At 41.3% G+C, this 27,068-nt stretch overlaps 1 protein-coding gene across 2 annotated transcripts in view; it reads right to left on the bottom strand.

Annotated features, from left to right (window-relative positions):
* SESN1 (sestrin 1) overlaps window positions 1-25,480 on the bottom strand; it is a 55,083-nt gene extending 29,603 nt beyond the window's left edge. The window contains exon 1 of one of the 2 annotated variants that reach the window (XM_063124817.1): window positions 24,748-25,480. In XM_063124817.1, the coding sequence (XP_062980887.1) occupies window positions 24,748-25,035 (288 nt within the window). In that variant the 5' untranslated portion in view covers window positions 25,036-25,480. Of the gene's footprint in view, window positions 1-11,070; window positions 11,204-24,747 lie in introns of those variants that run through there. The other variant, XM_063124820.1, reaches the window with a different exon arrangement.
* Window positions 25,481-27,068: the final 1,588 nt, after the last annotated feature.

Here is a 27,068-nt window from a genome sequence, read left to right as displayed (position 1 = left end):
CTTGTAAGAAAGGATGAATGCCTCTACATCCAAATAGGAATGAGCCAGCACCTTTTCTTTAAGATTCAAGAAACCTAGGCAAAAGTATTTTGTGCAATAAATTTGCCTGTTACTGAAGCTAAAAATGGAATAAACCAAATTTTAAGCTGGTTATGTAAAAAGTTATTTTGAGCTTGTTAGCTATAAGCAATATTGTAAATACAGAGATTAATGGGAAAGCCTTTGGTTAAAATGAGAAGCAACAAGCTCCTATATATGTTGATCTCCTAAACTGGTCTTTCTCTATATCTAGGGCTCAATAGTAGACAGGTAAACAGCAATGCAGAAAAGTTACTTATTCTGTAAATCTCTTTCAAGGGATGTATGTTGAGAATAGTTTTTGTATAGCTATATTAACGAAAATGATAAAGCACGTACACAGGCTAAAGCTGGTGAGCTGAAAACTTTCTCCAAAACTGAAAAAGACTGAAGCATTGCATCAGATTGAGTACCTGGTCTTGATTCAAGAGCCCATTGTTTTATTAGTTCTCAAATAGTTGCTCTACATATTTCATCAACTGCAAGCTGAAGGGGCAGGATTGCAGTTTGATAGTGATAAACAAATGGTCAAGGAACACCTAATTTCTTTGAACGAGTTCAAATCTCCATGGCTCAATGAACTGCATCTTACAGTAATAAAGGAGCTAGCAGAAGAACTCTCAGAACTGCTGTCTATTATCTTTGCGAAATCATGCAAGATGGGTGAAGTGCTGGATGACTTTAGGAAGACTAATGTTGTCCCTATCTTCAAAAAGGACAAAAAGGAGGAACCTGGGAACTACAGACCAGTCTGTCTGACATCCATCCCCAGGAAAATTTTGGAGCAGATTATAAAGAAGTCACTCTGTAAGCACCTTGAAAACAATGCAGTAATTACTAGAACCCAGCATGGATTTGTCAAGAACAAATCCTGTCAGACTAATCTGATCTAATTTTTTTATCGGGTAACCTCCCTTGTGGACTTAATATATCTTGTCTTCAGCAAAGCTTTTAACAAAGTGCCCCCTGATATTCTGATTAACAAACTTGCTAATAGTGGGCTAGATGGAACAACTATTAGGTGGATCCACAGTTGGCTACAGAATCGGACTCAAAGAGTGCTTATCAATGGTACCTTCTCAAACTAGGGGGAGCTAATGAGCAGGGTACCACAGGGCTCAGGGCTCTTCAACATTTTTATTAATGATTTGGATGAGGGGGTGTAGGGAACACTTATCAAATTTGCAGATGACACAAAATTGGGTGGGATAGCTAATATCCTGGAAGACAGAAGCAAACTTCAAAGTGATCTTGATAGGCTGGAGCGCTGGGATGAAAACAACAGAATGAAATTTAATAGGGATAAATTCCAAGTTCTACACCTAGGAAAAAGAAAACAAATGCAGTTACAAGATGGGGGATATTTGGCTCAGCAATACTACAAAAGAGAAGGATCTTGGAATTGTTGTAGATCACAAGCTGAATATGAGCCAACAGTGTGATATGGCTCAAAAAAAGCAATTGCTATTTTGGACTGCATTAATAGAAGTATAGCTTCCAAATCACACGAGGTACTGGTTCCCCTCTATTCAGCACTGGTTAGGCCTCATCTTGAGTATTAAGTCCAGTTCTGGGCACCATACTTCAAGAAGGATGCAGACAAGCTGGAGCATGTTCAGAGGAGGGCAATAAGGATGATCAGGGGTCTGTAAAGAAAGCCCTATGAGGAGAGACTGAAAGAACTGGGCACGTTTAACCTGGAGAAGAGAAGATTGAGGGGAGACATGATAGCAATCTTTAAATACTTGATAGGTTGTCACACAGAGGAGGGCCAGGATCTCTTCTCGATCATCCCAGAGTGCAGGACAGCTAGTTTTGTATTAGTTGGAGCAAACTGATTTCAAGGGCAGCCCCATGTATAACATAGTATAGTAATCCAACCTGGAGGTTACTACTGCATGGTTTACTGTAGCCAGACAATCCCTATCCCAATTTCTAGCCTCCCCAAAACATGCACACAAATTTCCCAAGAGCCATGTTTGCATGTAGCAACTCTTGAAGGTCAAGTGAAGTATTTGAATTTCAGTTCCTTATTTATATATAAAAGGGGGGTGTTTTATACAATATTTTTACCAAGCATTTGGATTCAGTCTCCTAGCACCACCTCCTACAATCCTGTTCTACAGCAATTACACAAAAATAGGGTAGATAGGGGACATGTTTGAATTAGGACTCACCTATTTCAAAGCAGTTAAACAGAGTTGTTTTGGTACTATGGCACAATATCTCATATGATAACACCAGTTACGGAGAACAGTAGCACATTGCCTGAAAAGTGATAATGTGTGGATTGAGAAGAAAGAACAATTAGGTTTAAAGGGAAACTGTCTCTTACATACCGGGTTATCTGCCAAACTGAGGAAGTTTTAGAATTTGACAAATTAAAACCCTCTACAGGAAGTCTCCACTGTTCAACATTACTTTAAAATTCAGTGAAAGTTGACCTACACTCCAGAAAGGGTTTACTGCATCACAATTTTGAATTGCAGGATAAATTTATAACGTTTAAGAAATGCACACAAAGACAGTACAGTAAAATAAGAAATACTTTGGCAACTGCACAGAAAGACAGTGTTTTCATTTGGAGGATTGGTTTTTAGTTTTTAAAACTTGTTCTAAAAGGTTTTTTTCCCCAGTTATGTGTTTTCCCCCACCCCCAGTAACGTTACTGGATTATTAAGCTTCATGTATAATGCTTATGTGCTGCAGGTCTGTGAACAGATGACAAATGTGTTTTGGATGGTTTATTTATTTTATTTATTTATTTATTAAATTTATATACCGCCCCATAGCCGAAGCCCTCTGGGCAGTTTACAAAAGTTAAAAACAGTGGACATTTTTAAAAAAGTATAGAAAATTTAAAACCATCAAAAATATATTAAAAACAACAGTATAAAACAAGACTTTTAACCATGTTTACCATCAGGCTCAATAAAATGATGATACCCGGTTCACACAATCACCACAGCTTAAACAAGCCACCATCGTTTATTTAAGCTGCGGTGTGTGCTGGGCGTATTTTCCCTAACTACCTGCTTAGGTGTGGCTTACGATGTCATCCAAACATGGGCAGCATGGCTTGTTTGAAGGGAAAACAACCCCCAAATAACCCAACAACAGGCCAGGGGTCTTTGAGGGTTGTTAACCTCGTCTGCTCACACAGCATTGGCTATGACCCTTAGTCTTTAAGCCAGGAATGAAGAAACTCCTGTTACGGCCCAAAGGGGGTTCTCCAACTGGCCTGGCAGCTTCCTACCATGGCTTTGGCACCACCCCCTCTACCCCGGAGGGGAAAGCTCATCTCCCATCAGCAGTTGATCAGGTACAAGTGCTTTCCCCTGCTTAGCACTGAAAAAACATCCCTTACTTGGTGCTTAGCAGGGGAAACCACTTACCAGCTGTTGATCAGAGGTAAGAGCTTTCCCCTGTGGGGCAGAGGAGCTGGGGTCAGGACCAGGACACTGCGGAATGATTCAGCCCTGCTTACTTCCGAACCTTCCGCAGAAGCTTGTTCTGTTTACTTCTGAGTAGACATGCTTCCTAGTATAAATTGGTAGCAATGGAATTGGGGGGGGGCATTTTTCAGCCCTGCCCACCACTGAAACATGGTCCCCAAAGAACTTCCCCAAAATAGAATCTGGCCCTTGGGCCAAAAAAGGCTCCCCATCCTGCTTTAAGCGGTGGCTACTTAATCAGTAAACAATTATCATTTTCTTGAACAACAATTTAGCAAACTGTTTAGCTGTGCGGTTTCTACTCTGAGCAAAACAGAAAGGTTAACCTCTTTCCAGCTCAATGCCTTTATGTGGGAGAGAATTGCTTATCTGCTTTCCTTTGAAAGAGGTTTATTTCATCTTGTATTTAAATGCATTGAAGGCACAAAGATGTTTCCTGTTCAGCTATGTATCACAGCCATTTTTTTTATTCTTTCATAACCAATTGTGATGATCATGTATTGCAGTGCTTTATAAAGACAGCAACCCCAAAATAGCTAAGCCAATTTCCAAACTACTTCCTCCAGTATTTATAATAATATATATTTAATCAATTTGTATTTGTTACTTGTAACTCAAAGGCAAATTAAGGGAATTTCAACTAATAAAACAGTCCGTAGCAAGTCACATATGAAGTACAGAGAATGGAAAATAATTCTTTTAAAAATCAAATGACCCTTCAAGCCAGTACAGATTTACATTTGAACATTACAGGAAATACAAAAAAATAATTTAAGCATCGTTTTCAGGATGGGAAAGGTAATGGGTTTTGCAAGTTTTACTTCCTTTCATTTACACTATTCAAATGCAAGGAAAAATGCCTGGTTCACACATAACACTAACCCATGGTTTAGTTGATCCATGGTTTGTTGCCCTATCCAGGCTTTGCCTGACAGACAGTTGAATCGACTGTGACGTGTTTTTTCAACCCCTTGGTGGACATATCTCGGAGAGGTTGACTTCCTCCCCCCTCCCTTGTCAAACCAGTTCTAAGTAATACAAGCTAGATCAACATGTTCTTCTACAATTAGATCCAAGATAAAACATCCCTTCCTATTTACCAACCTGGCATTCAGCAGCAGCAATCACAGACCAGAGGAGTTTATAGGAAACCCCCAGAGGTACTGAGGCTGGGAGGTGAACAGGAAGGGGAAACAGCACTGAGATGCCTCTATCAGCTTCTCCATCACTATTGCCTCTTGTCACCATAGTACCCTCTGCCATACACTATACTTACTGTGGCCCCAGATTCTTCACCTCCACATCATATTTTCACATTACAAATCTGTTCCTTTGCTTACTAAATTTGAGAATAAAACATTTTGGATTTTGTAGGACTAATTATCAAGAGGGAATCTCATAAAGAACTTAAGGTGTGGTTATCCCTCTAGAATCTAGATCCCTGTCACTATGCAGAAAACTTACACAGGTATTATTCTCAGGAGCAATTTGGAAACTTGGCATGAGAGCAATTAATTTTTGTGCACCGCCCAGGGGGCTTTGGCTATTGGGTGGTATAACAATGCAATAAATAAATAAACAAACAAACATTTAAATAAAACTCAGTGGAAAAAAATAGTATGCTGCCACTGGCAATGGGTTTCCCTTTAGATAGCTCTCATCCTCAAATTGTTGTTTTTTTTAAACTCAAGAGAAATCTAAGAAACACTTGTCCCTGAGACAGCTGAGGACTTAAAAAAAATAGTGAATATGCACAGAGAACCCTCTGGATTATAACCAAAGTTTCTGCCAGCAATACTTACACAACACTATGTTTTTAAAAACAAGCCAGCTTTTGCAAGCTTAGCTCCTTTCATTTATACTATCTCAGGTACAAGAAAAGTTCTTATTTATTTTTTTGTATATATAAATATTTCTTTTTAAATCAAGTAAAATAAGCATCTGTGGAACTGTTGTAGGCTCCTTTTAACAACACAAGCACATTTATAATATCACTAATCATAAAATATGTCAAAATCTCAGATTGTTAAAAACATGAGTAAATCCTCAGGATTATTTGTTTTACAGATGAATTATTGCAATTATCCTGTACTTTATGAGCAAGATATAACACAGAAAGTTATTGCACAGCTTCCTACATATGTCAGTGTATGATTAGATCTTAAGAAAAAGCTTTAGGGATTTTGCATTTTAAGTTAACAAAGTTCTCTATCACAAGCCCTACATACAAAATCGAAAGAGGGAGAAAAACAGATTGAGACTGCATTTCTATACCCATTTACCTGGAAGTAAGCCCCACGGTACTGAAATGGATTTAATTTTGAGTAGACATTAATAGGATTGTGCAGTTAGACAACAAGCCACAAAGGACTTGCTGTTCTCAAAAGAAACACACTTATTCATTACCCACATTCGTAGCTAACCCACCCAAAAAATTGCAAATACTGTAATCATGTTTGTTTGAATATGAAGTGTTGCATAAAAGGTTTCACTGAAATGCACAGAAGATTCTATCTTATTTTTAGGGGATAAACAAATTCCAGGGGTGTGATCTACTTCAGCCAATCACAAAGCTAAGACACAATGCTGCCATTTCTCCATGTCCTATTACAGCAAAGTGAGGCTTGTTTTTCTGCCTTTGTCTGAAACCTTAATGATGAATGGTCGCTTCAGGGAAAAGATCAAGCTGTGCAGTTAAGATTTATTATGAAAAGCAGATGGAACAAACAAACAGCAAGGGTAGTAGAGCGATACCTCTTAAGCACATTGAATTTCAGAAAGAAAACATACTCCTCTCTGGTATTTGTATCATACTAAACCTAAGCTAGACAGGATAGCAGCAGACTTGTGTGCAAAACCAGTTCTGTGGTTTAAGATGCAATCTTCTGCACGTTTTGACCACACACAAAAAGGTCCTTCAACATCCAGCATTCCATAGACAACATGGCTGGCTGGAGAATGCTGGGCGTTTAAGGACTTTTTTCTGTCTAAACATGCATAGGATTGCTCCCTTAATCTTTTTTTTTTAAAATAAAATGGGGGATTTGAAGCACAATATGACCAAGCATGTGGAGCTAAACCTTCTGCTCCCCATTCCTCCACAAAATTGCTTTTTAAAGAAAGAGGGGACATATTTTCTCTGGGGCTCTGTGATCAGATGTAACCCTTCCAAGAAAAAAAAATGGCTTAAGCAAGGTACCCATCACACCTACTTTATAAAGGGGCTGGCAGGATCTGGGTCATGTATGTTGCCATGATCATGTCTACCTGGGCCCTAGAGCTCCAAGCCTTTGGGATGTCCAAAAGTGTTAACAGGAAGCAATCACAACATGGAAACTGCACAGGTAAGCTTTGTGTACAAAAGCAATGCTATGGTATCACTTGCGTTGGAAATAGTGTGCACTGTGTACAAACTCAAATGCCGGAACAGCATTTGTAGCTGCCTGTGTATTTAGGCTGAAGTGCAGCATAGAAATGTTAACGTTCTGTATACTATTTATACCACATTCCCACCCCAAGTAAATTCTCTGTCTTCTTCCATATTGTTTAACATGTCACTTCACACATTTCAAAATTTCTACATGGAACACACTTTTGTATAGGCATTTATATGAAATGCATATAATCTAATGCATATAGTCTAATCATGATTTTTGGGATCAGTTTCAGTTGTTGCAGCCTGATGGAGAGGAACCACTACATGTAAGCTTGACCTTTGCCCATCCTGGCTAATTCAATCTAGCAGAGGTGGATTGGCTGGGTGGGTCCAGGGGGTGGTAAATGCCTCCCTCTGTCAGGGAGTGGTGCCTGCTGCCTTGAAAGAGGATGTAGTGCACCCTCTCTTGAAGAGGCCCTCCCTGGACCCAGAGGTACAGTATGTGAGAACTACCGCCCCATTGCTAATATCCCCTTTTGGGGCAAGGTGCTTGAGCGTGTGGTGGCCGGGCAACTTCAGACATTCTTGGAAGTAACGGATTATCTGGACCCATTTCAGTCTGGTTTCAGGCCAGGGCATGGTGGCTCTGACTAACGACCTACTCCAGGTGAAAGACAGGGGGAGTGCTACCCTATTGATCTTCCTTGATCTCTCGGCAGATTTTGATACCATTGATCATGGTATCTTACTGGGTCGGCTCTGCGAGATGGGAGTAGGAGGCACTGTGTTACAGTAGTTCCGCTCCTACTTGTGGGACCAATCCCAGAGAGTGGTATTGGGGGATTCCTGTTCCACCCCATGGCAATTAAGCTGTGGGGTGCCACAGGGTTCTATTCTATCCCCCATACTGTTCAACATCTATATGAAGCCGTTGGGTCATTAGGGGTTTTGGGGTTGGGTGCCATCAGTATGCTGATGATACTCAGCTCTACTTCTCCTTGTCGTTGGAGTCAGCTGGGCTGTGAAGGTGCTGGACCAGTGCCTGGAGCTGTAATGGGCTGGATGAGGGCCAATAAACTGAAGCTGAATCCTGATAAGATGGAAGCTCTGTGGATTGGTGGTTCCCAAGTCCGGGAATTGGGTAAGCGACCTGTTCTGGAGGAGGTGGCGCTCCCTCTGAAGGAGCAGGTACGTAGCTTGGGAGTACTCTTAGACCCATAATTTTCACTGGATGCCCAGGTGGACTCTGTGGCACGGAGTACTTGGGGTCAGCTTCAGCTGAACTGCCAGCTACGGCCTTTCCTGGACAGGGACAACCTAGCCATAGTAGTGCATGCACTGGTAACTTCCTGATTAGACTACTGCAATGGACTCTACGTGGGGCTACCCTTGAAGACGACGCGGAAGTTGCAGCTAGTGCAAATGCAGCAGCTAGACTGCTGGCAAGTATATCTTACAGAGACCACATAACACCGGTCTTAAAGGAACTGCACTGGCTGCCTATACGCTTCCGGTTGGAATTCAAGGTGTTGGTAATGACGTTTAAAGCCCTAAACTGCTTGGGACCTCGATACTTGAGAGAGAACCTCTCCTTATATATGCCTGCCCAAGACCTTAGATCTGTTGGAGGAGCCCTTCTCCACAACCCACCAGTGCAACATATACGCTATGATAGGACAAGGGAGAGGGCTTTCTCTGTTGTAGCACCCCGACTGTGGAATGGCCTCCCCTTGGAGGCCCGATTGGCACCAACATTGATTTCATTTTGACGTCAAGTAAAAACATGGCTTTTTAACAAAGCCTTTGATGGTTAAACTCACTGGCACATTGTTTTAACTGTTTTAACTGCTTTTAAATTATATATTGTTTTAACTTGGATCATGGTTTAATTTGTTTTTGACTGTGCATATTTATTGTTTTATACTGTATGTTTTTATCCGTACGCCACTCTAAGATCTTAATGATATAGGGCAGGATATAAATGTTTTAAATAATAAATAAATATGTATAATTATCACTTATTACAATAAATACATGGATTTCACATTCATTTTCTGCAAGAATATTGTAGCAATCCATTGATATCTCCTTAGGAAAAGCAGGTCTATTGTGCTCATATCACAAACATACTACACATGATGTAAAGTGTATTTCAGACCATTTTCCTGATCTTTACACAGGAGAAATGTGAATTTTGCAACTTTTCATTTTATGTTAAATTTTCTACCCTGTTCTTCAGCGGATGAGGGGGGAAATCAACATTGCACGAGAAGACTTTTACCCATGCAACAGGACTTGTCCCTCCTCTTCTCTCCCTGCAGCCTCCTGCACCCCCCCATCTGCTTTAAAGGGTCCCCCAAACCCTCAGGAGCAGATTTGGAAGACGTAACAGTTTCCATACTACTGATGGAAGCTGTTACATCGGTGGGAGTGATCAATTGGACACCACCCAAGCTTCCAGAGCAGCTCACATAATATCAATTATTCAAGAAGTTAAGGAACTAAATCAATGGAAGGCATTTTAAATCTATAGCACACTGTAGGACCTTTTCTGCTTTTTCGAAGCACATTAATAATTGACTATAAAACTGGCTTTGCCCTCTATATGGTTCCAATTCTTTCTGAACAAAACAACCCTGTTGTAAAAAAAATTAAGGTGCCAGTCCTCAAAGCATTCAACTGATCCATGCCTGATTTGTCTCAAAAGGACTTGTGCCAGAGGAGTTCCTTGACAAATGGGCTGAGAGGAACAACAACAGTGTTGTATAACAAGTATAAACAAGTTTACATCCTTCACAGTTTCTAAATTTAATTAAGCATAGACACTGAGTGGTAGAGATACCACAGCTGATGTTTCATATCTGAGCTTTTAAGAGGAAAGAGGAAATCACTTTACTTGTTAACATAGCTTCTGTCCCTTATGCATGCTAATCCACATTTTATATGCACAAATATTTTCACAATATACAACAAATAACAAGGGCATTCAAGTAGCTACATTCCCTACATGGATTTTTCAATATGTAGCTTCTAGCTTTTGGAAATAAACATTAAGGAACACCTTTGAAAAGTTCCTCAGTGTGAATTCAGCTTGATTAAAAAGTGAAGATAAACAGCTAAAACTGTTTTCCTGATAACAATTTAAAGCCAAATTAGCTGATAAAGGGATTGTATATAGCCTACAGGATTGTTACCTCTAAGCTGCTAGTAACTAATCTCAACCCCTTGAAAGACGAGGATATATTCTATGCCATTACTAGTAAAAAAGAGAGCCCACCAGGGCCACCCCCCAATGACATCACACAAAAGCCCTTCCTATCCTTCTGTGAGTTACTCTGTTTTTAGGGAACATCTCTTGCAATGAAAAAGGCTGCCTTTACAAACTTCACAGGTTTGTATATCACTGGGTTGACTAGATAAGGCAAATAAAATAAAATAACTGACATCTGAAGGGGTCTGTCCCTGGGGCACCCCTTTCCCCACAGATCAGAGGAAAGGATTTCTCCCACTGCTTGATGTTTAAAGGCCAAGCCATGGGAGAAATCCTTTCCTCCCCGATCTGTGGGAAATGGTAGGGAGGTGTGGGGCAAGGGAGGAAAGGGTGCCCCAGTGGAGGGACCCTTGTGGGTGTCCCCACACCCTGGCATGAAGGGGGCTTCTGCTGAGAAGGTTGCCTTTAAGACCCTTCCTCCTACCCACCTCCTTTCCTCTGAGTTGAATCCCATTTCCTCTGAGGAAGCAGGGGCACTAGGCATGGGGCAGGGTGGAAGGGAAAGGAAGCAGGGCTATTCTATTCGCTCTGCTCAGAAACCAAGTAACATTGGCTCTTCTTCTTCCCTAAATTATCACCTAGCAGTAGCCATTCCATCAGGATGCCTGAGCTGTTTCTGTCCCAGCTGGTCATTATCAGAACTGTAACTTGAAGAACCAGTACTCCAGTTTCCTCTTTCCTCCTCACCCTCTTTACCTTTTGGGTCATGTCTTTTAGATTGTAAGTCCGAGAGCAAAACCTAGCTTGTGGTGCTTTTTTTAATTTGCTAGCTGCTCTGGCAGCTGAAGACCAGGGTAAAAAAAGATTAAATACATGTTCAGTACACTAATGAACAATACACCCATGTTATTTAACAGTTTGTTTATCAGGTAGTAATAGAATGGCAGTACCTGACAAAAATAATTCTTCATCTCTTTACGGTGCTCAGAAGGCAGGATTAAGACATTCCCCCAGCTCTGCCCAGTGACTGTGTGCACTCAAGGTCAACCTCATTCAGCAACAAGGCAGCAGCAGTACCTAAATCTAACAAATAATAGCCTTGTATGGGTATCTAAAGATATATTAAAGAAAGTCCAGAGTTCCAATGCACAATATTGTTCTTCTTCAGGGGAACAGTCACATTCGCTTCCATTCTGATAAACTTGGTTAGCCCTTCGTTGATTGATGTTTGAACAGTACTTGACAAAAAAGTGGCTGACGTGTCAGGTTATGTGTCAGCTATTCCTTGAAGACAGTTTTTTTAAAAGAAACCTTTGGGGACCTTTGCTACAGATCTCCAATTGCTCCAGATTATACTTTTGTAATCTCATACTTTGTAATCTTTTGTAATCTCATACTTGGCCTCATCTTCAGCCTCTCACTTCCAGATTAGACCTCTTGGTTGTTCATTCCCAATCCTACAAGACTGTACCTTATTCCTGTTCCCAGATTTCAGCCCTGTTCCTGCAACTAATAGCTGTAAGTTAGACAACTATTAGTTGGTTTAGAGGTACTATCTAAATTGGCTTAGAAGTACTATCATGTCACTAACTGCCTTTTGCTTCATCAGTTCTGAATATACATATGAAAGTGTTTTCATATAATTTTAATTATCCAGTTTCCACAAAGCCAACTTAAGTTTTCATAACCAGAAAAAATTAATTGCAAAACCTTTTTGTAATAGTCTATATATTGTAATATGTACACAATTTTGTACAACTTCAAATCACACCATAACACTGAACTAATTTTTCTGAACTGCTTACTAAAGTGACTCTAACATCAAACATCTGCCATTAGTTGCTTATCAGTGGCAATTTAGGTTGCAATCTTTCCTTGCATGCCAGTGCCTATGCAAGTTTTACCATTTAGATGCAATGGCCATCACCTTTTCAAATTAAATATTGCTAAGAAAAACTATGCCCAATTACCTCTGGTGAACACGGAAAACTTTGTTTAAATGAATGAAGTCACAGTGCCCCCAAGTGAGGGGGAAGGTGAAGTAAGCAGAGTTCATACAGAACCCAAAGTGCCCTGAATGTCAACATACAACTGGTGGAACCTCCCTTTTCACCAGGTATTTACATGTCTAGATCCTATGTCCAGCCCCTTGCCTAGCCTGTCCTACATGCATTCAAGAGACATATTTGACTATGCTCTGTGTATTAGATTGAGCTCAGTGAGTTTGCTTTGGTTTCCTCACAGCACCAATTATTTTAGATTGGAAGTTTGGGTTAATGTACCAGCTTTAACCTTCAAAACACTAAATGATTTTAGCCCAACATACCTAAGAGGCCACCCCCTTACATCCCGTCATGGTATTCGTCATCAAACAGGAATATCCTCCTTTCCTGTACTATGCATTGTGATGGCTGCCCTATATCTATAGCAATCTTCCTTTGAAGACTTGAAGCCCAAGCATGGTTAGAAGTATATAAAACCTTTTAATCTAGGCTTTGATGCCGTAGCCAAACTGTCCCAGAAAGTGGGGAGGGAGAGGTTTTTACATCTCATTTTAACCCATCTACAAGAACAGCCAACGTTCTACACCTGGGTCAGAAGCTAGTTCCTTCCCAATCCCAGGGGATAATATCTGAACAGTCCAAGATTAGAATAGAAAGGGATGTTCCCGAGCATACACTAACTATCACCAGATTTGGAATGGAAGGAATGACAATGTAAGGACAGAAAAGGAATCAATAGCAATAACACTTCTATCATTACTGAATCTGACATTTCCTTTCACCCTTCCATGCTCCTCTACGCTGAGCCTGTCAGCACATATTCCGCTTTCAAGGAACAGTCTCCACAGCAGGTACTGTCACACGGACCAAGAAAAAAGTATCAGGTTATGCACCACCAGATTCTGTCCACGGACTATCAGGTTTGTCATCATCTACCATGATCTTACAGGGGTTAACCAGTGATCTCTCATTCAGACCACAGAACAGATCCATACCTGCTTATTACCAGTGACGCTTCAGCATCTGATTTCTCAGACCATTCAACAGGCCCACATATTTGTTTTAACCATTGTTACACAACAAGAGCTTTAGGGATAGGATGGCTAATAATGTTAATATTTGCCGAGATCTTCTTTTTTATCGTTATTGACTTATATGGAAAACTCATCTTTGTTGGTACGTATGGTTTAGAAATCCTTGCTCAATGCAATCATGAGGAGTCAGGAAATAACTTATTTTCTGGCTTGAAGTGGAAACGAAGCGTCACTTCAGATGATCACACACCACATGCTTCAATAGAGCAGCTCTGAAATGAAAGACTGAAAATGAACTATCTTATACTTCCAAAACAGCGTGGTTAAGACATTCTCTCTTACTAAATAAATGCACTAGCCAACATAAATAAAGTAGAACTACAGTGATCTGGGCAACTGGGGGTGGGGTGGGACTAAAAAAAGCGGGGGGAGGAGAACATAAGCCAACCGACCACTGTGATTCGTAGCCCAGATACAAATATTTTGGAGTGTCTGAATTCATTCTGAGATGTTAGGAATATACTTGATTCTATTTGTTCATGCTTCTATTAAAACTAAAAAAAAAATAGTTTGCATCTCAAGTAATTTAGGTTAGACCCAAATTTTTTGCCTGGTTAAAAAAGCGACAGATGAATAGCTGCACATATAACTACAGATGAATCACTGCACATGAAGCTACCTGAACAGCAATATTCCATGCTCAAAATAAATGAGTATGCCAATTAGAACAGCAGGTGGACTTGGTTAATTTCACAGCTATTCCCTAGCTTTGCTGTGAAGACTGCCATCCAAATTACCTCTGGACTGTCATCATCACAATTGCTATGGAGACATTGTACCCCCCACTGTCTTTTTCCTTTATCCATTTGCCAGGGTGGGTGGGTGGAAAGAAGAGTATTTAGGTTGTTTTGTACAACTGAGCATTTTTCTATGATGTAGCAAGTATGCTATCGTTTAAGATGTAGTCCAACTTTTGCTCACAGACAAGTAGCAGGTACCTTAAGCATGGTCACATAGTGCTTTCTCCTTTCTTCCAGGAAAGTGGAAATCCTCCATGCAAACTTCACACTGTGCGGGAGGAGGAAGAGAACAAGAACTGACAAGCCTTTTAGCAGAGGATAGCCAACTGCTGTGTAAACACACATTTCATTATCATTTGGCAGCAGCTCAACAAGCAGATAGTAAGATACAAGGCAAAGCACACTCTGTGAACTAACGTTACCCAAGCTACAGTTCACATGCAGTACAGACAAAGCCTTACAAGCCTAGAAAGGAGTCAGAACGAAATGAACCACTGCTACCAGTCTCCCAAGTTCAGGAACTGTGTTAAAAGGAAACATTATGGTTCTCACTCATTCTAACACCATTGATACATTTTTGTATTTGCAACAATGAATTCTTTCCTAGATCAAAGCTCAAATCCTATCATTTGAGGATTTCTACAATTTTGTCTTACAAATTGTATTATAAAACACACACACACACACACACACACACACACACACACACAAACACTACTTTTAAAATGCAGACAGATTTACACAAGTCATAAATATACAAGCTTTTCAGTACAGAAATAAAAACTGCAACCTGCATAAGATGAAGAGACTCTGTATGCCAACATAAATAACTTTTGTATTTGTTTTCTTAAAATGTATGACTCATTGCTTATTTTGTTTTAACTTCACTTTTAGTGTTATCATTGTATTTATTGTTCACCACTTTGAGTATATTTAAACTAGAGAAGAAGTTTATAAATGGAAAAATGAAGTATAATCATAATATAAGAAAAAGCATATCCTACTATTAGTTGTTGTTATTATTATTATTTATTTATTTATTTATTTATTTATTTATTACATTTATATACCGTCCCATAGCCGAAGCTCTCTGGGTGGTTTACAGAAGTTAAAAACAGTGAACATTAATATAAAAAGCATAAAATACAAATAAAAACAGACAATATCCATTTAAAAACAACTATTCTGGGGTCAGTTAAAAAACTCAGCATATGCTGTTAAATGCTTGGGAGAAGAGAAAAGTCTTGACCTGGCACTGAAAGGATAACAACGTTGGCGCTAGGCAAGCCTCATCAGGGAGATCATTCCATAATTGAGGGGCCACCACTGAAAAGGCCCTCTCCCTGGTTGCCATTCTCCGAGCTTCCCTCAGGGTAGGCACCTGGAGGAGGACCTTAGATGTTGAGCATAGTGTACGGGTAGGTTCATGTCGGAAGAGGTGTTCCGTCAGGTATTGTGGTCCCAAGCCATATAAGGCTTTATAAGTTAAAACCAGCACCTTGAATTGGGCTCAGAAACATATAGGCAGCCAATGCAAGCGGGCCAGAGTTGGTCTTACTACCATTGTGAAACCCTTTATCATGAGAAAATCAGTGAATGCGGGGCAAAAAATTTTCCAATTCTATATTTTTCTGCAAGAAATGTTCTGTTTCATAAGTGTATTAGTAAAAAATGAATGTGTGCCAATTGCAAATGCAATACTAGGCAAGCTTGGCATTTGAAAGATGTAATTAATGTTTTTCAGGTGATTATACCTGGAAAATATGTGAGAGAATTAAATATGTGTCATTGAAATACATATATGACAGATTGAAATGTGTCTAATAAGCAGTGACAATGGAACTAAGAGTACCCTGCAACCTTAGTAGAAGAGAACTGAAAACTGCTGAAATAGATGAGTGGTTATCAGCATATCAAGCACAGTTCTTTAGGTTGCTAAAATTAGTGTGTCAACATTTTCAGTGCCTTTGTTTTCTTCTTAAATTTAAATAATGTAAGGGAACTGCATGTTATTGTCTTTAAATTTTACTAGTATTCCATCAATATTTCTATGTAATATAGCCTGACCATACCCACCGGAGAAGTCCGGACACCTCAGGGAAAAGAAGGCCAACCGGAGCAACCGGAGTTGAGGGCCAACTCACCGGTAAAACGGGGGCTCCCGGCCCTGTAGTTGCTTTAGGCCTTCTTTTCCCCGTCGGCCCGGCCTTCTTCCCCAGGAAATTTGAAGCCTTGCGAAACTTCCGGCGAGACTTCCGGCTTCCCGCAAGACTTCCCAGCCAAGATCTCGCAAGATTTAGAGTGCACTGAAGACCCGGCTGGCTGCCTGTTGCTGTGCTGCAGCAGCAGCCATTGTGGTGGGAGCAGCAGGCAGCAGCAGTGGGCAGTGCAGCGCAGCAGACAACGACGAGCAGCACCAAGGAGGTAGGTGGCTAGGAGTGCGGTCATCCTCTGCCCCATCTTCAGGCACGGGCTTGGGGTGGCTCAGTTGTCCAGCTCAGGTGCCTGGGGCCTGGGCGTGGGCCAGCAGCACGGCCATCCTATTCCCCCCCCCTTCGCTTGGGAGCCGGAGGTGTATGTTTCCAGCTTTCCCTGCCTGTGGCCTCGTCATGGTTTCTATGGTGCCCTGAGGGGCTTCTACGAAGGCTGGTTAGGGTGGGTGGGTGAGTGAGTGAGTGAGGGGACAGTAGGTGGGTGGATTTTCCAGAGGTGAGACTTATGGAGTCTCCCCCTCCATAAATGTCTCCTCTCAATCTAACAGTCTCTCTTAAAAGTCTTCTCTACTGCCCTCCTTTTTCTCCTTCCCCCTTTTTTCTCACCCCCATTTTCTAGCTTTCCTTCCATTTTCTCCTCCCCCTTTTTTTCTCCTTCCCATCTTCTAGCTGTTTTATTCCCCCATTTTCTCCTTCCCTTTTTTTTCTTACCCCCATTTTCTAGCTGCTTCTTTCCCCCATTTTGTCCTTCCCCGTTTTTTTCTCCTTCCCATTTTCTAGCTGCTTCTTTCCCCCATTTTCTCCTTCCCCCCTTTTTTCTCACCCCCATTTTCTCCTTCCCCCTTTTTTTCTCACCCCCATATTCCAGGGCACATTGGAAGAAAAGTCTTAAAATTTGTACAGTAAATAAAAAACAATGTTAATTTCTGAACATTGAATGTCTCACTTGTTCTTTATTTCAGTGATTTTAATATCAAGATATAATGTAGAACACTTTTGTGTTAATTGTAAGGTGTAGAATTAGAAATGTGACTGAGGCCACGCCCCCTTGGGGGCCGGACACATTGAGTTGGCCCTACCTTGGGGTTGGCACATTGGGGTGGCCACACCCCCTTGAGGGCAACCATATTGTCCTCCTTTTTGGTTTCCAAAATATGGTCACCCTATGTAATATAACAACTAAATCATATTAAGTGTTCTTTATTTTCTCTCTCAAATATTTCAAGTCAAATACTTGTGATGTACTGGGACCAAAAAATACATGGAGTACTCTAAAGCTTGGTTGTTTATGAAATACAAGTAAAATAAGCATGCTAAATTAGATTATCCCAGGGCATCAGAAAAAAATCCAATGCAAACTTGAAATTTTCCTATGCATATGACCCCAATTCAAAACTTTCTGGAAAATACACATTACTGGAGTAAATCAAAGTACTAAGCTACCAGCCTACTGAGCAGTATGAAGGGTTTATATAGTACAGAACAAGTTAGGAATTTATAACAATGAATTCTAAGTTCCTATAAATCTTTCATTTTGAACGAAAACATCTATTTAGCCAAGACTAGATAGCCAAGACGAAACTGAATCTGAGGTACGGCAAGAAACCACTCATTACAAAAACATATTGCAAGGGATTGTTGACTGTTCCTTTGAATCCTTGAATGTTACATTTGGAGAGTCAAAAATTCCACATTAAGCACAACGTTTTGAGCTTGGAAAATTCTGCTTCAAGTTTGAATTTGCACATACATAGCATTTCCTGCTTGTGTCATCTGAAGAAGTAAGTGTCTCTTAAACACATTCTAACCAGCAATCCCCAAACAACATAGAAGCAAAAATACTTGAACTGTAATATTTAAAGCATCCCTCAGTCTGCTCTCATGAGAAAACTATATTAGCGTGCAATTCTATTCCTGTTTAGACAGAGAAAAAACCTACAACTCCCAGCATTCCCCAGCCAGCTATACAGTTTTGCTGCCTAAACATGCATAAGATTGTGTCCTCATAGACCAGTGCAAGCAGAAAGTAGGTCACAATCCATTGGTGAACCCAGGCTTCAAGAATTCCAACCCCACCACAGCAAAGGTGGCATCACCCTCTGGCAAGTGTGATGAGCATCCAGCCTCCCTACAAACCCTGAACTGCAGAAGTGAATGGGGATCGTTCCAGCACTTGCATGGCTAATCCCTCCACCTAACCACTCTCAAACTGGGAGGAAGGCAAGGGATTGTTTGGCAGCTGTGTGGCCAAGGCTCCTTGGGTGCCTTGGATATGCAAGGCCAAACTATGTCCCCATTCAGAAGACAGCTTAAATCATGGCTTTAACCACAGTGGTTAAGCCAGAAAGCCAGGCTGTGTTCAGAAGACACCTTAAACCATGGCTTTAACCATGGTGAATAAAGCAAAAAGCCTTAGGTTAAAGCTATGGTTTAAGCTGGACACAGCCTGGCTTAACCATTGTGATAAAAACCATGGTTTAAGGTGTCTTCTGAACAGGCCCTATACTTCTGTACCAGAAGACCAGAGAGTGTCCAATGTAAAACCAATTTTTTAAAAGGGGTAACAGGGGACCCTGCAAATTAAAGGCCAGTTATCTCAATGTTAGTTCTGAGTAAATTAGTGGAAACCATTAAGAAAGATAAAATTATCAAGCAGATAGCAGAGATCCCCAGCGATGAGCCTGCGGGTGCCAGTGTGCCTGCAGGGACAGCCAACAAGCCCACGAAACTTTCCACCCCCTCCCCCTTTAAGAAATTATTTCTAATTTTAAAAACTTGAAAAACATTAGGATGCCAGGTTGTCCTTCCTTTTCCTGAACCTGTTGCTGAGCAGCAGTCGGGTGGGCAGGAAGAGTTGTTTCCAGGCTCTGCCCAATCTTCTTCCACCCACAAAGACATTTCCCCTTTGCTCTCTCTCTCTCTCTCTCTCTCTCTCTCTCTCTCTCTCTCTCTCTCTCTCTCAACTCCCAGCATCTCACCTCACTTTCTCTCTTCTCTCTACCCCTTTTCCTTGTTATTTCTCCCTCACTCCCAGCCTCTAGCCTTGCTATTTCTCTCTTTACCTTGCTGTTGCTCCCTGCTCCTAACTTTGCTCTTTTTCTTTTCTTTTTACTATTTCCCCCTCCCTCCCACCCCCTAGCATTGCTCTTTTTCTCTCCCTTCCCAGCCCCTTCTCTCGTTCACACACTGAGCACATTTGCAGGCAGGGGTTCCGATGGCAGAAGAAGATGCAAGAGCATCAGAAGGGGAATGATGTGGTGAGCCTGGGGTCAAGGTAGGGAAAACTTTTTATTTCGTTCTGGTGCTGGATCATTTTTCTTTAGAAATGGAAAAAGGTGTGTGTGGATAGGAGAACAGCAATCTTATGTAGGTCTACTCAGAAGTAATTATTTAGTTTCATGTAAACATGCATAGGATTGCAATCTTAAATGGGTATTTTGTGCTTCTGTAGAGTAAAATATGTGGATTGGCTTTGGAGTTCCTCTGCTTGTACTCAGTTACTTAAGTGAATTACTTGTCTTTTGACTAGCCAGGCCCCCACAGCAGCCATTATGTGACTAGTCACATCCTCTGTGGGAACCATTTTGTGGTGATGCCCACAGCAGTTTCTCAAAAATGTTGGGGACCCCCTGGTATAGAAGAACAAGTCTTACTGAAGAGAAGGCAACATGGCTTCTGCAACAGTAAGTCCTAGCTCACTAACCTTTTAAGAGACTGTCAATAAACATGTGGATAGCCGTAGATCTGGTAGACCTTGGGTGTGTTCGCATGACACAACAGCCCACCATAGAATAGTTAACCCACGGTGAGGCTGCAGCGTGTATGGGGCATGTGCAGCTACTGTTTTGAATATGTTGTATGAACCCAGCAAGCATGAGGATTAAGCAACCTTTGCATAACCCATGGACTGCTTTAGGGTTATACAAGTGTTGTTTATTTTTTGTTGTTTAACACCTGGATAACCCATGGTCACTGGGTTTACTCCCACCCAAGTAGCAGTTGCATACATCATGGGCTAAATAATCCATGAGGAGCCACAGTGTGTTGTCTGAACCCAGTCTTTGTTTACTTGGACTTCCAAAAGGCTTTTGACAAAGTCACTCACCAAAGATCCCTAACAAACATAGCAGTCATAGGTCAAGAGGAGTGGTCCTCTTATGAATTGGGAACTGGTTAAAGGAAAAGTAGAGAACAGAGGCAGTATCTCGTACCCATACGCCAGCTTTATAATGTGTTCATAAACAATCTGTACTTAAAGGTAAGAAGTGAGGTGGCTAGATTTGCTGATGACACCGAATTATTTTGGGTGGTTAAGGCAAAAAGGGATAGCAAAGAGTTCCAAAAGGATCTTTCCAACTTGGAGAGATGGTATTAAAATGGTATTAAAATCCAGCAGGGTTTCTTGTGCTCTAAATTTAACACTTATTGATAAGCCAAAGGAAAAAAATATAGACCGTAGAAGACTGAAGTCAGCCCAGCCCTAGTATAGATTGTTCAGCTGCAAATGCACAACGTGTTAGTCATTGATCAGAAGGAGCTTAATTTTTCATGCTTCCAGAGCACTGACAGCATACTTTTAATTTTTGCAAAGTGAAGGACTATACATAACTACAGTCCAGCTTCTGAATTGTTGTGCTCCAGATTCAAACAGCATAAAAGGGACATTTTGAGGCAAAACCTTATGGTGTGCAGGCATAGCTGGTCTTCCCACTTCTATATTTGGGTAGTACTTCAGAAGGAAATGAAGAAACAAAAGTTTTATATGCCTGCTTGCAGACTAGAGATATGTGATGCTGGGAAATCCATTTTATTTAAGCCCAATGGATTTTCTGCAGCATTTCCAGGCCAGTAAGCAGGGATTAACTGTATCGGGGGGTGGGGGGTTCCAGTGAAAAAATTGGATGGTGTTTTTTTTAATGGCTGCAATTTGCGCTTTTAAAAAACTGGATTCTGCCATTTGCACAATTTGAAATCTGCGCAAGGTTTGTTTTTGGAACTTGGCATATGTACAAATGTTGAATTTTTTTTAAAAAATATTGCCATTCTTGTGCATCTGCACATGATCGCAGGTCCTCCTGTCCACTATGTACACATTCCACTTTTGTCAATATCCTTGTCAGTTTCATCCTCTCCAAAATTAATTCTTTTAGCACAGTAGATCTATACTCTAAATTTGTCAAACAACTTGTGAATTCCCTCCAATCCCTGCTTCACACAGGAAATGCTACCACAGTTACTGCAAATGAGCTAGGAAAGGGGTGGTGGGTGGTGGAGACTAGGTCTGTGTTAAAAGCACCTGCTTGAGACTTGGGCAAGAGTGCAATAGAAGAAGGGCATCCCCAAGTGTCAACTCAACCCCGAGGATCAGGTTGCTCTGTGGGCAATCTGGCCACCTTTCGCCAACCTGTCATTGTCAAACTGTACACAAATTATGAAAGGGGGAGGGATTGACAAATTGTTTGACAAGTACAGAATATGGCTCTTCTGGCCTAAGGACGTTGAGAGGATGAAATTGACAAGGATATTGACAAGAAGGGATTATGACTATGTGAGGCTTCATAACAGACAGCTGGACCTGCAATCATGCACAGTTGTGTAAGAATGGCAATAATTTGTTTTTAAAAATTAGAGCAACATTTGCAGACACGTAAATTGCAATTTGCACAAATGGTGAAACTGGTTAAAAATGTGTAAGTTGCAAAACAGAAATCAATGTATTGGCTTGACTTGCCACAGAGCAAGTCAATGCCAGCAGAAGAAAATGAAACAGAATCCTCAGGGCCAAACCAGAAAAACATCCATTGAGCTTCACCCCTGCAATGGAATACTCTGACATCTTTACAGCAGATTCAGTTGATGCCAAGCAACAGAGATAAGCTTCATCCTGTTCATCAATTGCCTCGAATTTTACAAGGATGGTCACAATTCTATTCAGTTTGTAGTTGTATTAGTAGCAAGTTGAGTAATTTAATATTCAGAGCAGCAGTAAAGTGATTTTCTAAAAAGTGGTAACCATTGTCATAGTTAAGAAAGTTCTTTAAAATTGTCAATGGTATTTATAGCAAGAGGCAAAACAGAGAGATGTACAGTTAATGATTGAGACTTATCTGTCAAAATGAACTCTTTATCTAATGACAAAGATGAAACTGTTCAGTTCATCTTAATGCCATAGTGAACTGGACATCAAGCTAGCCTATTATGAACACTGATACAATAGGGCAGGGGCAGGGAATGAGAATAGATGTGATCATAGCTATTTATGAAGCTTTAGTAACCTGTTTCGGGAATAACTATTCTAAACAACCTTTGTTCACACTCAGCTTGCCTATGAGCATTTAGAATTTGTACTCAGTGAACAAGGTTACAGGCTGAACATTTATGGCAGGATTACCAATAAAGTGACTTCTAATGCCTAAATCTGCAACTCTTCCTCCATTCCATCATGATGAGAATCTCACTATACACATTTTATGTCTTCAGTTTTAAATTTTGTATACTTTTTAATGTTCACTGTTTTTAACTTTTGTAAACTGTCCAGAGAGCTTTGGCTATGGGGCGGTATATAAATTTAATGAATAAATTAATAAATAAATATTCAGTTGTCAAGTCCCCACCTTCCCCCAGGCTTTTTTGTAACAACTTGCCTGATTAAGAGATCTCATGATCTCAAAAGCTTGTTCAACATTTTGTGCATATTTGGTTGGTCTCAACAGAGGCATTACCTGATCATGGATTTTGGAATTTTAATGTATTAGATGGCTGTATTTCTCTGTATTTCTACTGGCTTTATAAATCTGAAAAAAAATGAATTGTCATGAGTCTAATATAGAACATAGGACCTATATCTGAAACCCTCTCATCCTTAAAGCATGTTGAATTAATATTGAAGTCATTTTTTACAAGCTTGTTGCGACATTCTGAAGCATTATTTTTTATTAGTGCTTAGTCCTCTCTTTACCTAGATAAAAAGGATAGATCTTAGCAAAAATTCTTTAATATGTCAAAATTAAAAACTTATAACCTTCATCGCACTTAAATTTGAAAGACTCAATGACTTCCTAAATTTGGAAGACTTCACAAGCCCTTTTGTCAACCCAATTCCTAATATACATAACATGACATGTAAACTGTTCTACATATTCATTTAAAAGAGGTTATGGCTTTAATCCTATACCTACTTACCCATGAGTAACTCAATGGGACTTCTAAGCAGGCACTGTAAACAGCACTCTACTTATACAGTATATGGTTACTATCAACTGTTACTCTTACAAGAAAAGGGCTAGAAATTCTTTGCCATAGAATAATAAATTAGCACCACTACTGTTCCATACATCACAGATGAAGTGAATTTGCAAGCAAATACACTGCAATATTCCTTTACTAGATGTACTACTTTAGCAGAGAGAACTTACTCAAAGAATGACTTATACATGCAAAGTGATCTATTCTATTTTCCAAATGCACATTAATACTTACAGCACAGTGCAGATAAGGTTAGAGCATTGGGCTCTAAATTTTGTCAATTTAAGGTTAGATAATGACAGTTTTGTGCAAGTAAATCCCATCCTTATTTCATCTGAGTCTTCTTCTTTCACTTAAGTACTTGATCACAGCCTAAATTTACTTAGACACTAGTCCAAGCTCATTTTCTTTTTAGTATTTATTTAATTATTTTATTTATTACATTTCTATACCGCCCAATAGCCAGAGCTCTCTGGGTGGTTCACAAAAATTAAAACCATTCAAAGTATAAAACAACAGTATAAAACCATAATATAAAATACAATATACCATTTTGATCATCAACTTCAGTGGGGGAGAAACCAAGATTTAGTGACAGAGCCAAAACATGGATGGTTCTGCCACTCCCAGACTCAATCCATGACATCTTGGTCAAAGGACATCAAGAAGCAGGGCTGAGAAAGACCACTGCTTGAACCTTTCAACCACAATCACCCAGGGTATACAGCGCATGACTACATGATCTGATTCAATAAAAGGCAATTACGAAGCTCACTAGATAACCTTGGGCCTTTAGTCTAACCTAACTCACAGGGCAATTGCAAGATTGAAAGGCGAATGATCCCAGGTACTTTGAGTTCTATAGGTGATAATTTTATTAAGCAAGCCAGAACTTACATCTTTAGATCATGATCCTTTTAAGAGCAGTCATCCAAAAGTAGGGCCCATAGAAACCAATGGAAGTTATTCCCAGTAAGAGTGTTGGGATCTTCCAGAGATAACAAAACTGGGGAAACCACCATTGCATGTTTCGTTATCCAAGCAGTCCTAAAAGCACTTTCATCAGAGCACTTACAGTGTAATTTGAATGCCTGCTGCCTCCCCTCACAATCCATTTTAAGACTGACGCAAGGCAGACTCCGCGGCTTCAGTATCAGCTAGCTTTCCCCTAGCCCGATGAAGAACTCCAAAGTTCTTTTTGTAACACTTTGGTTGGCTAAATGAATGTATTGCCCCAATATGGTTTTGGAATTTTTCCTTAGGGCCAAACACGGCTACCTTTGTTTTTTGGAATAACACGCTGGCCGAAGAATATATAACCCGCATTTTTACCTGAACACTCCTCAGAATGGCCTCGCTTTTCTCTCTCACGTCTCTGAAAGGACACCTCTTGGATAGCATAAGCAAGCGAGCCAGTATCCCGTTTAAACCGCCCCGACGCCCATCGGCAGCCGGCAAGCGCCCTTCCGCAGCCGGAGAGGCATTTTCTTCGATCAGAGCCATCGCCTCGCTTTTCTTCAGGACCGCTTGCCTGATGTTTTCCAAGGCGCCGTCTCTTGCGCTGGCATCCCTGCTGCACAGCCCGTCCCACCTTACTTCTCCTCCATCTCGATCAGCCATTATTTTGGAGGGACCCCGATTACGATGCTCCTCAGTCTTTTGGGACTCAGTTTTTTGAGGCCTTCATCGTGACCCTCCTCCGAAAAGACACAGAAACTTCGGGAAGAAGGCCGAGAGAAGACCACAAACAAACTAAACTCCGATCACCTGTCAATCCTCCTCATTATTATGCTGGCATACAGCAAGAAGTGCCAGCGTCTCTCCGAGGCAAAAAGAAGACGGGGAAAGACGGCCGCCTCGTTTAGACAGCGAGCAGCTCAACTTCCATGGTTGAGTAGCCGCCTATAACTCGCGCAGGGCACGGCCGAGGAAAAGTTGCTCTCCTCTCGACGTAGGAATCGTACCGGGCGGAAAGAGAGAAGAGCAGCTGGTTTCCACAATGCCAGGCGTAGCGCACCAGCCTGCCTGCCTGCTTCCTTCCTTCCTTCCTTCCTGAGGGTCTTCGCGAGCCGCTCTCACCCTCAAAGGAAAAGGCTTAGCGAAGCGTCGGCCCGGGCTTGCCGGCTCCCAACTCAGCGGGACTCAGTTCTCTCGCTTCACCTCCCGCCCCGTTGCCTTTCGGCAGCAGAAGAAAGAAGCGGGAAGCTTGCCGTACAAGCGGAGGGGGGCGGAAGCGCAGGAGCCCGCTACGGGGAAAGCCAAGGAACCGAAGCAGGTTCAGGTTCAGTTACCCCCGCCCCAGCCACCCCCGCTCCGCTCCCAGTTCTGAGACACGCCGTCTGTTCCCCCTCTCCAACTGCCACCATCCCCCAGTAGGAGGCTGTAAGCAGCCTGGCTCCGCCTCTTATCCTGCACATGCCGCCTGCCTCTGAGGAGACACGATGGATACCAATTTCAACCAATCCGCGTAAAGTATTCCAGGACCAGTGAGCCCGAACTATAGAGCTAATAGGCTTAAGCAAAACTACAAATCCCAGAAGGAAGCGGGAGAGAGGGGGCGGTGGCTCTTTGGTCACGTGGTTGCATAGGGTCGTCTAACTTAGTCCCATTCATTTCAATGGGTCTACCCTCTAAGTAGGACTGATTAGATATAGCTCCATACATGTGATTGAAATTTATCAACGCACTTCTCCTGACTTTGTTTGCAGGAGGGGTAAGAAGATAGCTCAGCTTTCCATTGAGATTCTTTCCTCCCATACTGGAAAGCTAGCAGGATGAAATATAGCTCCTATATTTTTCAGTTGCTATCTGTTTCTCTGTTGTTCATAGGAGAGGCTAGGCTGCTAACTTTTTACAATTTCTAGAGGCATAGCCATGTCAGTCTATTGCAGAAAAAGCAACAGAGTCTTGTAATTTAAAGACGAACAACTTTATTCTGGACTGGCACACTTTCCTGAGAGTAAACCCCATTGTACACAAAATAAGAACATAAGAGCAATGCTGGATCAGACCAAAGACTCATCTACTCCAGTATTCTGTTTCCACAGTGATGAACCAGATACTTATGGGAAGTCCATGAGCAGGACATGAGTGCAATAGTACCCTCCTGCTTGCATTCCCCAGCAGCCTAGTAGGTAATATATAGCCATCATGACTAATGGCTTAGTCTATGTGAGGGTAATTTAAGTCACCCATTATTAAAACATATTCTCCTTGGGATATCTTCCTGATTTGATGTTCTATGGTATGCTTGTTTCAGGGTCTGGACAGTTCAGTGGAATCCAGATGCATATAGATTTGCTTTACCTAACTGTGCCTTCTCCAAACTGGTGGCCTCCAGATGTTTTGGGCTACAATTCCCTGTGTTCCTGACCATTGCCCCTGCTGGTTGGTGCTGAAGTTGAAACATCTGGGGGGCACCAGGCAGGAGAAGGCTGCTTTAGAATAAATAGCTCTCTCACAATATCCACAGCAGGTCACTTTGTTTCCCCATTGGGAAAGCAGGGTAACCATAGCATGTGCCTGCCCCATTGCAGTTGAACTGTGGGGTGCCACAGGGAACCATCCTGTCCTTCATGTTGTTTAATATCTACCTGAAGCCATTGGGAGTGGTCATTAGGAGATTTGAAGTGAGGTGTCACTAGTATGCTGAT

This window comes from Elgaria multicarinata, chromosome 4 (genome assembly GCF_023053635.1).
Source record: "Elgaria multicarinata webbii isolate HBS135686 ecotype San Diego chromosome 4, rElgMul1.1.pri, whole genome shotgun sequence".
Taxonomy (NCBI): domain Eukaryota; kingdom Metazoa; phylum Chordata; class Lepidosauria; order Squamata; family Anguidae; genus Elgaria; species Elgaria multicarinata.
This window is presented reverse-complemented; position numbering and strand designations above follow the sequence as displayed.